The sequence below is a fragment of the Lytechinus pictus genome, chromosome 13, assembly GCF_037042905.1.
Source record: "Lytechinus pictus isolate F3 Inbred chromosome 13, Lp3.0, whole genome shotgun sequence".
Classification (NCBI taxonomy): Eukaryota; Metazoa; Echinodermata; class Echinoidea; order Temnopleuroida; family Toxopneustidae; genus Lytechinus; species Lytechinus pictus.
The window spans coordinates 4,777,209-4,790,743 of NC_087257.1; the positions used below are offsets into that span (position 1 = coordinate 4,777,209).

The 13,535-nt window shown below is 36.1% G+C and overlaps 1 protein-coding gene across 1 annotated transcript; it reads left to right on the forward strand.

Moving 5' to 3' along the window:
* The first annotated feature begins 1,630 nt into the window (after positions 1–1,630).
* On the forward strand, positions 1,631–7,229 carry LOC129274824 (uncharacterized). Its single transcript, XM_064108706.1, has 4 exons — positions 1,631–1,716; positions 3,900–5,322; positions 5,916–6,009; positions 6,294–7,229. Exons 2-3 carry the CDS (start codon positions 3,954–3,956, stop codon positions 5,963–5,965), a joined length of 1,419 nt encoding a protein of 472 aa, XP_063964776.1. The 5' UTR covers positions 1,631–1,716; positions 3,900–3,953; the 3' UTR covers positions 5,966–6,009; positions 6,294–7,229.
* Positions 7,230–13,535: the final 6,306 nt, after the last annotated feature.

A 13,535-nucleotide genomic window follows, 5' to 3' on the forward strand; every position in this document is an offset into this window, starting at 1 on the left:
TCCAATAACCTACCCAATGATCTGTGGTGGTCATTTAAAATTATTTTCAAAATATATTTTGTTGATTCCATTTTTATGCTTGTCAGATTTTTTTTTCGAAGATATATTTTAGTTATGATGATAACACTTTCATTTTTTTTGTTTGCCCCTTTTTTTCCGCTGACAATGACAATGAGGCAATTTCTTGCCAACGATTGCGAATGCGCCCCTCCCCAGCCGAAATTATTTTTGAAATCTTAAATCCGCTCCGAGTAGACCTGTGAAAGCTATAGCTATGTTCAACGACTTTTATGGATGATTAATGATTTGGATTAATCATGATGAATGATCTTTCGAAAGTCGTTATTATAGATTTCAAGAAATTCAGCCAATGGATGGATTTTGTTATCGCAATCAGCATTTAGCATCCTGATTGACTGAATGATCAATTTATTTGTCAGGTATAATATCACAGGTACACTCTAAAAAATATTGGGTAAAAATGCTCCATTATGGTGATTATGGGTCCATAACCAACATTGGGCTTTTTTATTTGCAGTGTGATGAAAATTTTGCCAATTCTAAGGTAATATTGCTGCTTATTTTTATTTTTTTTACCTTGCTGGACAATATATGCTTCCCGCATTGGGTAAAATACTGCCCCAAATGTGTTGGACACATAATGACCCATGTGCTGGTTTAATACCCAATATTTTTGTACAGTGTACAATCATAACATAAAGTATCAAAATACCGCGACAGGATAGATCATAAAAGCAGACATGACTTTTTTCCAACGGGGTCGACCCTTAAGTATTATGTAGTTGATGACAAAATAACATCTACAAACTACGTCAAATAAGTTTTGATCACTAAATTAACAAGAAATATCTTAAAACTTATACAGTATAATTAATACTATGAAAAGATAAAAGCAAAAAACTTGAAATCCAAAATTTCAAGCAGTCTACAAAACATGATGATACTGACAATTGTGAAGGCACGATTATAATTAGAAAGCTAATTAAAACATATAAAAACATGGTTATATAGATCACAACTTCACACTTAAAAATATACAGGTATGATGAAATAAAAAAAGAAAGACTGAATCTAAATTAAAGAATGGGGACATTTTTCACATGTTTCTTCAATACTATTTTAGTTTCCATTTTGTATGGAGACAAATCAATAGATTCTATATAGATCTGAATCTGTATTTTGGCCCCTTCCATTTTTTTCGCGGAGTCCAAAGAAAGGTAATGGATGAGGGAGGGAAGGAGAGAGAAAGGGAGAGGTAGAGAGAGTGTGTGTGAGTGGGGAGGGAGAGACAGACAGGCAGAGAGAGGGGGAGATTTTGATTTTTTTTATATCCGCGTGAAGATTCCCGTTTTAAAATCTTGGACCGGATTTTTGCGGGAAAGCACTTTTGAATAAAATTAATGTTATGCATTTTAATATAATTCAGTTTGACATGCATAAAAAGAAGATCATCCGTCTGTGATTGGGAGCGCCCCCCCCCCCCATGATTGACTCAGCCTAGCTAAGAGTGGGGAATTCCCTGTACTATGAGGGAAATTCCCTTTTGCTTTGTTATTGAGGTATCTGTATGTACTGTGCCGCGAAAAGCTTCCAACGCAGTGACAACAACGAATTTTCTTGTTATATATAGGCACTTCCAAAAGAGTCGTCGAATAGTGAGCATTAATTTCCACGCTGTAGGCTATATCATTTAAGGTAAGTGATTCATATTTTCATTAGATTCGAATTGTAGGTATATAAAATGTTGACTTAGTTATTCACACAGCTATACTGTATTGGAAATCCGATGAGGTATCAAATGGTGAATAATGCAAATAATGTTTTTTTTAGACAATTAATTTCGGATCACACTGTAGCAATATTAAACATGTTCCAGATTTGTATTTTATGATACTATTTGTACAAACCCCTTTTCCAAGCTGACGATATTATTTTGCACGACATAATTATAGAATCGCTTTTACAGATTTTATGTTTCATGACTTGCACTTCGATCAAAATAATATAGAAGAAGAAGAAGAAAGATGAGGAGAAGAAGGTGAAGAAGAACATTATAGGCCTACGATTTTCTTCATTTGGATCGAGAGGTATAAAATTATACGCTCCATCAATTTGCATTCAGCAATCAGAAGCACGGCTCGACGCTACTGTCTACATTGAAAATCTGCCCAATATGTATAAAATATTTATTTAAAAAAAAAAAATGTAAAAAAAAAGAACCAAACACATCTGAAACAATTCAATTGCGGTCGGAAGAGCGCAATTTGCCAAAGGTGGCCAAAGGAAAGCATGTCAGATTAAGTTCAGTTTAGATTGAAAAGATAAAAATAAAAACAGCCCATGCGATTTCACTGTGGTAAAAATAGGGGTTTTTAGAACTCATAGAATATACCACCCTTCTTTCTCTGTGCATTACATTTCCATTTCAGGAGGACCGTATAATATAATCTCGGCTTGAGTTTTATTTTAGACTGCTGTGGAAAGTATATTGATACTAATACAACATTATCAACATTGGGTCACACATTAAGACCACTAAAATATTATTTTATGCCTAAATTATTTCCAAATTTCTTAGATAAAGACATAAACTCCCCCGGCCCGCCCCCCGATAATGATTTGATATATTTTGTTTGTATTTTTCAGGCAAAATGAATTCACAATTTATATGAAACACTTCCTATTATTTCATGAACATTATGTGCCGTAATAGCTATCAATATTTACGACAGGGATGGCACTAGGTTTTGATAGGGATGGGGGGGGGGGGGATAATGTGAATGTGAATGATGTGATATTTTTTCTTAGATGAATGACAGGGGTGGTGTAGAATCACACGAGTTATATCGCTTATTTTTCACCCCTCTTGCCTCTAGTTTTTTATATGTTCTTCTCGGGAGTGGGGCCGGGGTAGGGTCCCATACTTGAAGCAATAGCCCTCTAGGGCACCACCTCTGCCTTGCTATACAGCTTCGTATGATTTCGAATTAACAAAGACATGATCATCATATCCATACGCCATTGTCAAATATTTATACTTATTGTTTGATCAACCCAAAACTACAAAGGCAAGAACATTTTTTCAGTTTGACTGTGTGGAACAGTACATGAAATGGAGCTTTCGCTTTACCTTTCTATGTTTTGAAAGATTGTTTGAATAGAGATATTTCTTTTTCAACCCAAGTACATATAATGGATATTAGAATGCAGAATTAACACCAATTTAGCTATAGTAGAGTAGAAGTAGTAGTCAGGTAAATTTAGTATTATTATGTTTAGCAGTATATATATTTTTAATAGTAGTAGTGGTAGTAGTAGTAGTAGTAGTAGTAGTATTACTGTAGTGAAGGTGTTTGTTGCTTGTTGGAATTGCCCTAAAATATCTCAAAATTTAAGGCCTGCATATACTACACTCTTAAAAAAATTATGTTACAAAATTTTACGACTACATGGATGATAGTTTCGTGGTTGGGTGCATCTATCCAGGAAGTGGGAACTTTTTTTTTTTTACAGGGGCTGCTGATTTAAACTTGGAAAGCAGAAAAAAGGGTTTCACTACAAAATGTAGGTCATTTTGGTGGCAAGAAATATGATAAAGAAAAAATAAATAACTACGAATTGAAGGTAATTTTCGTTATATCTGTCCATTTTGGCACACCTTATACAGAATTCATGGGGAGGGGGGTGGGTGGTGCCTATGGAGAATAACACCCAACGAAAATATTGGGGGTGCTTCAGCACCCCCGCCTTCCAGGGCCATCTATCGTTCTTTTATCTAGTCACAGACAGTTGCAATTAACATAAATGTTGATATCATATGGGATTGATTTCATGAACAAATAATCTGTATTAATTTTTTATTATTATTATTAACACAGCTTTTCCAGGTAACCAATTAGTTAATAGTTACATCTCGGACCCACTGGTTAACAATGGCAGATGAACTAGTTCTTCGTATGCAGAATGAGCCAGTTGGAGAACACCGGCTGACGCATGTTCCTTCTAAAGGTGATGAAAGCTCGAACGTTCTCGATAGCTCTACACCACAACAAGTCAAAAGAAACAGTTCAACAAGTGAAGGATCAAAGGATATCAGCAGGGTCTATCAGGTTTCAGAAACAGAAAGCTCTGGTCATGTTGATAGAAGCAAAGTCAACGTGGGAACCGTCGACGATGATGCTGATCGAAGCCCAGACTATGATGTTGATGGATGCCAAGACCGTGAGGGAACTATCAATGATGATGTCGATAAAAACCATGGCTATGAAGGAACCATCGACGATAATCATGACGATGTTCATCGAATCGAAGACTGTGAGGAATCTATCGACGATGATGTGGAACCAGACACCATCCCTTCCAATCAAGGACCAGGGTTTGTGAACTTTTCTTACGGTGGACACCAACTAGATCATAGAGGGGCGTTCGCGCAGGTGCCTCCATCAAGGTCAAAGACATCAGGTTACTTGGACGTAGAAAGAGAACCATCGACCATTGTCCAACAGATTGATGAGATGTACCGCTGCAGGAGACAGTTTGATGAAGCTAATCATCTCCAGATGATGGATATGGTTGCCATCCTCATGCAAGAGATGGAGATGCTTTCTCTCCAGAACAAAGACCTCAAGCAGCAGGTGAGGTGTCTCAAGGAAGAGAACAGCCACTTGCGGAAATCATCTGGTGGTCTTGTGAAGGAGGTTGGTCAGTTGCAAGAGAGGGAGATGCTCTGTCTTCAAAACAAAGATCTGGAGCAGCAGGTGAAGCGTCTCAAGGAGGAGAACAACCACTTGCGGATATCACCTGGTGGTCTTGTGAAGAAGGTTGGTCAGTTGCAAGAGACAGAGATGCTCTCTCTTCCGAACAAGGATATGGAGCAGCAAGTGAAGCGTCTCAAGGAGGAGAACAGCCTCTTGCGGACATCACCTGGTGGTCTTGTGAAGGAGGTTGGTCATTTGCAAGATACGGAGATGCTCTCTCTCCAGAACAAAGACCTCAAGCAGCAGGTGAGATGTCTCAAGGAGGAGAAGAGCCACTTGCAGACATCACCTGGTGGTCTTGTGAAGGAGGTTGGTCAGTTGCAAGAGACGGATATGCTCTCTCTTCAGAACAAAGATCTGGAGCAGCAGGTGAAGCGTCTCAAGGAGGAGAACAGCCTCTTGCAGAAATCCTCTGAGGATCTTGTAAAGGAGGTTAATGGGTTATATCAGAACATGAAACAGGCGGTAGATAGAGTGTGTTACTATCAGGAAAGGTTCAAAGAATTGGAACTTCCGCAAGCAGAAAAGAGACACATAGAAACAGGTAGGCACAGATCGATAGACAAACGTTTACAATCACCATCAACGCGGTGGGCTTTTATTTATTTATTATTATTTTTTTTTAATTTATATTCTTTTTTAGGGGGCGGGTATGTAACAAAATGAATGATATAATTAGGAGAGTCTAATGTGTTTCTTATAGCTTTCCTCTTGTCTTGACGAATAAAAAATACACTTTGGGATTTTCCCTTTTCCTCTTTTTTCTTTCTTTTCTGTTTTGTATTTCTTTCTATTTTTCTTTTTTTTCTCTTTTAAAAAATCTTTCTCCTTTCTCCGTTTCTTTCCCCCTTCGAGTGGTTTTTATAAACTCTCTGCTGTGGAAACTGTATACATTTAGAATTTGTTTATCAATTGAGTTTCCCAATATGTATCATAATATGAATATTTACATGAGCATACACGGTTTCTAATATTTTACTGAAGTATCTTGGATAATGACCTTTTCTTTCCATTCCTCCATTCGCTATCGATGTGATAAAAATGTAGACAAAATAATGCTGTCTAGTGTCTACATTTCTTTATACTTTTATTCTCTGCAACATTATTCTCACTGTATATTTTCCCTTCTTTTACCAGAACCCATAGGTGCTGTTGATATATCTGATAAATCTGATGCAAATTCGTAATCTGTCTTCTTCATTTTATTCTAAAGCACAACGGGTTTTGCAGGGTAAGTAAAATTTCCGATGATGACGACGACGATGATGATGATGATACAATAATCATCATGATGATAATTAAATAATAGTGATGAGGATGTTATCGTTGGTGATGATGAATGAAATGAAAACAATAATGAAAAAGAATAAATGATATTTTTTAATGACAGTCATAACAATTATACTAATGATGTGATAATGTTAATACGAATGATAATAATAAAAAAAATTATAGTCATGATTGATAATCTTATTAATTATGATTAATGACTATGGCTTACTTCTTTTCTTTCAGTTTTTCACCATCCCAGTATAACTTCCTGTATGAGCTGCCAAATGGATTTCTACATCAAGTATCAAGTATCGAAATAAAGGATTAGTAGACTGTTCTTCGGCCTCCTTTAACGCTATAGGAGTTAGAAGCAGCCGAATTGGACACTATGGTGGAAAAACGCTCACCCATCACTTTTGATTTTTCATTATCATTTTAAAATGTGCACCCGGAATGTGAACATCTATATCGGGCGAAATAGGTTGAGATTGAGATTTATTTATTTCCTTTAACACAATACAATCAAAGTAAATACATGTATCCAATTTGTAGGGGAAAACTTCCAAACCAACCTTCTTTTTTTGACAGGGGCGGGGCTAATACATTACAGAATCAAACTAGATGAGTTAACCAATTATATTGAAGATCAATTTAAAGACGTTCTTATTAGATTCAGTACAGGGGCCGCGCAACGGTTTTCAAAGTGTGGGGGGGGGGGCTGACCATGCAAAAAATCACAATCCTATGGTCATTTTTACGTTTTTGTACACGGTTTTGGAAAAAAGTGGGGGCTGAAGCCCCCCCCCCCCCCTCCCCCGCTTCCGCGGCCCCAGCCTGCAGTATAATTAGTAATTTGCTCTTAATTCTCTGTTATCGGTTTTTCCTGTCAATATTGTGTTCATTGAGCATGTAATTAAAAAAAAGGAACTGGCGCCTTGTAAACCAAATAATAATATATCATTTTCATCATCATTACTGAAGTAGAAGAAGAAGAAGAAGATTGATCTGTGTTTAATTTGCCCTGGTTTATCATATTTTGTAATGAGATGTTCAAAGTTATAGTTTCTAATTTTATCACATTTTCTTTTTATACTTATTCTATTGCTGTATTTTACACTTTGATTTTTATTTCGATCTTGCACTTTATATTATTGATTTGGTTCATTGGAAAACTTGATGAAAATGAATAAAGAAATGAAAAGAAATAAAACAATAACATAAACGTCTGAGTGTCGACTCGTAATATTATTGCAATATTCATTAATTCATTAGCTGCTGGAGAAGGGGGGGGGGTGGGGTCTGTAAAATATAATCCCTTTTTTCAATTCATTCTTGGTGCAAAGTTGTAGTTTTCATCTAATTCACCTGAACAGCTGACCGATTTGCCTCTTTTACCGGGTCTTTTACACGTTCACTTGAAACTAATTGTCCAAAATCACACATTTTTTTAACGCCTTCAATAATTCACTGGGTTAATCTATACATGATTGATCATACGTTTGTTTTTTAGAAACCCAATTGGGATCAATTGTGATTTATAGAATGTAAAGAAAAAATGATAGTGGTGTAATAATGAGGCAAAAAAAGTATGAATAGTCAATACATAGAGCTATAGCTCTGTGGTCAATGGATGAGGCCGGATTTCGAATCATTGAGTACGTGGATTATATAATTTTGGGGGAAATCGTGAATGTTTTTATTTAATAACTAATGTTATGATGATTTCGGCGTGTGTGGGGGGGGGGGGGGGGGGCTAGGGGTTGGGTCGGAGCCGGCTTAGTGCACCGACATCCCTACATGTATATAACAAACCTCCATTTGTATACGCCAGTCAGGCCAGTGCATACAAGAGGAAAGTGAGTTGCATTCATTAAAACGAAAATCACAACAAGTTTAAAGTCATGAACTTTTATCCGCCGAGTGCACTGCCGGCGTGTTTCGCTACCCACAAAATTACGGTTTATTTTCAATTGGTCTGATATATGCCATTGCAATTCGTCCAATTACCAACTCGTTGGTATACCATCAGTTCGTCACCTGTTTCGAATGGTCAATTTGCCATTCCATCCACTCACCATTTCTTCTAATATCCAGTTGGTCCGCAATAGCCATTCAGTCCAAATATTATTTGGCCTAATTATGAATGAATAAGAATTAGGTATCAGACCACATGTATATATAAGAGATGAAATGGTCATAGACGAACTGGTGATAACAAGAAGTGACGATCGATTGAACCAAATGTTTTTTTGTACGAAATGTTGGAGGGAATGGCATAAGACTAAATGAAGGTAGACCATGGGATGAGTAGACGAGTTATATAGCAGTAGACGAATTGGCAATTTACCAAAATTTCCACAACCAAGAAAAAAAAAAGGATGAAAATAAAGAGAGAAAACAAAATAAAGCGGGGGGGGCATATCGATTGTTGAACATTGTGTAAACTCTTATCACATAATCAGATTTTCATTTAATACATGTATATACAGTGCGTCCAAAAAAAAACTATATACTTTTGAAATGGCTGCCAAATGGAAAATTTATCACTTTTGGGGAAAACACTTACATAATAAGAAGCCAATGAAGTCAACTTTCAAATGACATCAAAAAAATTGAAAACTATTCATACTTGAGTAAGCACTGCCCACTGAAACAAAGGGTATGAAAATTAGGCTGGGCCGGAACTAGCCTTCCAATTTCTGTCAGTTTTTGAGAGGCAAATCCTTTGGAACTTGCAAAGTTAAGGGTGTTGTGATAAATTAATGATCAACCGTGACCAGTTTTGGTTGTTTAAACAAATTTCATAAATTATCAAATTGAATTTTAATGCGTGAGTGAACACAAATTACACTTTTTTGGTCAGCATTTCAACTTTATCATGAGGATCTCAGCAATGTGTTCATGGGAGTCGGGAGAATAGGGGGTGAGGTAGGACTTAAGTGGGAGAAGTTGGTTGATATTGAATAAGGGTCAACAGAACATTTAGCCCCCATCCCTCTCTCCCGCCCTCCCCTCCTGTTGAGAGACTGATTGTCATGTACGCGTGAAGTCCAGAGCAGAATGTTGATTTAATGATGAATTCTGAATTGGGGCATCAACTTATTCCCATCAATCGTTTAATCAGCAATGTATCAATAAATCAACTCGTTCAATGTTCAATGTGATCAATCAAGCATTCATTCTTTTCAATAAATTATTTCATAAATCATCATAATCAGTCAATTCCTTGGTAATCATTCAATGAAAAAAAATGACCATCAGCCACCGGTCACTTGGCAGTTCAGTTTTGAATAGGCTACAATCGAGTCCAGGAAAAGAGAGGGAGAGAGAGAGAAGGAGCCGGGGAAATGGAGGTGGAAGGGGGGGGGTACAATTTGTTAAAGGACACAAAGAAGAGCAATGCCCTTTTAACCATGTCTTACCATACCTCTTGCTTGTAACGATTACCATCAAATTACTCTGACTCTCACAAAGACATTGCTTAGGTCCACGAGATGAATATGCTGCACTAAACTTATATTTCCTGTTCACTCATGCATTGAATGTCAATTTAGTAACTTGTGAAATTTGCCTAAGAAACCAAAACTTATCTCACTCATTAATTTAGCATAACACCATTAGCTTTGCAAGTTCCAAAGGACTAAGCACTAAAAAAAACTGTAAGGCTAATTCCTGCCCAGCCTAGCCCAGCTTAGTCTCTCAGGAGGAGAGAAGTGGGGGAGGGGGAGGGGGTAGAGATGGAGGGAGGGGTTGCTATAATGTTCTGTTAACCTTTATCCCATCAACGTACTTCACCTACTTAAGACCTATCTTACCCCCTATTCTCCTGGATCATGAACACATTACTGATATCCACATGAAAAAAGTTAAAATACTGCACTAAAAAATTGAAATTCATGATCACTCATGCATTAAATTTCAATTTAATAACTCTTTTTTTTTCTCAAACAACAAACTGATCACAATTGATCATTAATTCATCACAAAACCATCAACTTTGCAAGTTCCAAACAAAAAAACCCTGAAAGAAATTGAAAGGCTAAGTCCAGCCCACCCTAATTTTCATACCATTTGTTTCAGTGGGCAGTGCCCGCTCAAGCATGAATAGTTTTCCAACTTTTTGGTGTCATTTGAAAGTTGACTTTATTTGCCTTCCATATATTCAAATCTTTCCCCCAAAATTGATATATTATTTATTTGGCAAACATTTCAAAAGTGTATAGTTTTTTTTGGGACGCACTGTATATTATATATATACGGGGCAAAAATTTAATTTTTAAATTTACACCATTTTTTTCTCCATTTGGGCTCACCACGAATTTATATATATCACTTCACAAAATAGAGCAAGGTGTGAGGCAAGGTTGCCCTTTATCAGGTCTCCTCTTTATACTGGTCGCCGAAGTCATGGCAGTGAGAATAAAGCAAAATGCTTACATTAATGGAATTCGAATTCCCTCAGAAAATCCAGTCATGCCAGTTGGTACTGTTCAAGAGAATGTCGTTATGTCACAATTGGCAGATGACGCTGTTATTTTTGTAAACTCTATAGAGTCGGGAAATTTGGCTTTGAATGAAGTTGAAACGTTTGGTCTTTTAGCAGGCCCAAAACTAAACCTAATGAAAACAAATGCTATGTCTACCTCTTTCCAAGAAAGGGAACTGGACAATTTAGCATGGACAAATCAGCCCATAAAATACCTCGGTGTATACATTTCCGCCAAACAAAAAGAATGTGAAAGTTTAAATTGGGATTTTAAAATTGAAAAGGTGAGATCTCTTTTGAGGGTATGGAAAATGAGAAACCTGACATATTATGGAAAGATAACAATTATAAAAACACTTATTGTTTCCCAATTTGTATACATTGGGACATGTTTACCAATTCCAAAGAATACCATGACTAAACTTAACAAATTAATTTACAGTTTTCTTTGGGGTACCAAAAAAGAAAAAGTCAAGAGAGCGGTTGTTACTCGCTCTCCAGCAAATTGGGGTTTAGATATGGTAAACCTAAGAACTAAATTCTTATCATTACAATTATCTTGGTTCACAAAATACCTTAAAGGTGACAAGTCACAATGGAGACTATTTTTTAAATTCTGGATAAACCTCATCGGAGATGTATCGGAGGTTTTGAGAATGAACTGTTCGAGTAAAGATATGCTTTTTTTATGTACGAAGTTCAAATTACCAGAGTTTTATGTCATTCTACTTGTGTACTGGAGTGAACTGAGATATGTTCACTTTTATAACGTTAAAGATGTATTCGATCAAGTATTATGGTACAACAGCAATATTATAAACACGGAAATGACCTCTTATATTTTAAAGAGTGGAAAGCTAACGAGATTGAAAAAGTCAGAGACCTTTTTGAAAATGGGCAGTGGATATCGTGTGACTCATTACAAAGACGATTGGGCACAAATTCATTGTTAATAAATTTTAAATTTTCTAAATTGAAAAAGGCATTTCCAAAAGTATGGGTGAGTGAAATAAGAAATACAGTTTACACCAAAGATGAAACAAAAATTGAACCAGAAATGTTTGAAATATCATCTGGTGATTTCATTAAAGTTTGTCGCATGAAAGCAAAACATTTTTATTTATTACTAAATGAATCAGAACAAGAGAACCCCCCTGTTTCAAGGTGGTGGGAGGAAATTTGTCAACTACCAATAGATTATGAATGGAAGCACGTATTAGATTTTAAGTTGAAAAATGTCAGAGATAATAAAGTGAGACAATTTAATTTCAAATTACTGCACAATATTTTGCCTTTTAGAGAAAATCTTTTTAAATGGAAGATCTCGTCAAACATTATTTGCTCATTTTGTAACGAACCTGAATCATCTATTCACGTTTTGTTAAAATGTCACCAAGTAACTGATTTTTGGAAAAAGGTTCACACTTTAATATTAGATTGGTTTCAAAAAGACATTTATTTAGAAGAAAAGATTATTGTAATTGGTTTTAAAATCAGTGAGTCTAAATTTAATTTGATTAACCTATTATTAATTTATGCACAATATGCAGTGTACAAAGTATATATGTTAAATTACTTTAGGAATAAATTGTTCAATAGTCAATCAATTTGGATGGTATTTAAAAATGATTACAGGAATTATGCTCAGTGGAAATATAAAAATAAGAAAGATGTTTTAGAAGAACTGGAGAAGTTTCTGTTTTAGATACTCTTACCATTTCTGCATTTGTATTACTCTTTTTTTTTTGTCTACACCTGTTGATTAATTTTGTATACATGTGACTATATTGTTATTTGATTTTATGAAATAAAGTACCTCAGAAGAGGAAAAGAAAAAAAAAATATATCACTTCCCGTATGCCTACTGGCATGGCCCTGGGAAGCGGGGGTGCAAAGATTTTCCTGGTGGGGGGCTTATTCTCCATAGGCAGCACCCCCTGGACTTCTGGTAGGTTGTATATATTGAGAAATGTTAGCAAAATTACCTGCATTTTGTAGCAAAACCCATATTTTTAGCCTTCATTTTGTAGTAAAAACTTTTTTTTTTTGCTTGTCAAATTTATTTTTTCTGGACCAAAATAACTATCATTCGGTTAGCATGGTTAGTAGTGAAAGCCTTTTTTTTTGCTTGTCAAATTACATCAGCACCCCCTGTAAAAAAGAAACGATCGTTCACAGGGCCCTGAAGCCTAGTTGTGCGTTCCATGTTCGTCTTAAAATATAACTCGGATTTAAGGGCCCCCTAATTGTTTAAAATAGGCCTACAAGTTCATCATACTGGTGATTACCTCATGGAGTAGGTCCATGATTATATAAATTTGGTCTACAGGTATAGTTGGCACTTCTCGGATAATACATGCAGGGTTTACCCCCGTATATCATAATAGATATTGGTCCCATCGCCGTTTGGCCGGTGTACAACTTGGTGATACCCACTTAGTCTAATATTATCATTATCATGTTTGTGTCATTTCAAGGCACGTATCATTCAGATGAGAATATTTATATGATGTGCCTTATCGATCGATCATTTTTATTTTTCGGTCAGAAAATAATGTTTGGATTTATCAGCGCTGCTTGAAATATTTTATCTAGTCCCCATTTAGTCTGATTTCCACGGTTTTACTCCGTCAAATGAAAATTTGGTTCATATAATAGATTAGGCGAAATGTGTATAGCCCAACAGGCAAAATGGTAAATTGACTCCATGACAATTAAAGACCAAATAGGATTAGACAATATGGGACGATGCTACTGAAAAGCGGGTGTAGAATTCAAAAGTAGCAATTTACAATGCACCCATGGGGGGGGGGGGAGCTGGGGCGGATCCAGGATTTTCTAAAGGAAGGGGGGCATTTTTGTACAGGAAAAAAAATGAAAAGAAAAAAAAAATCCTGATCACTTGCATATTTATGTATTCAAATGCCCCTAAATATAACTTTTGGGTCTATCAACAAAAGAGGCGGGGGGGGGGGGGGGAAACGGGCCGAATATACCAC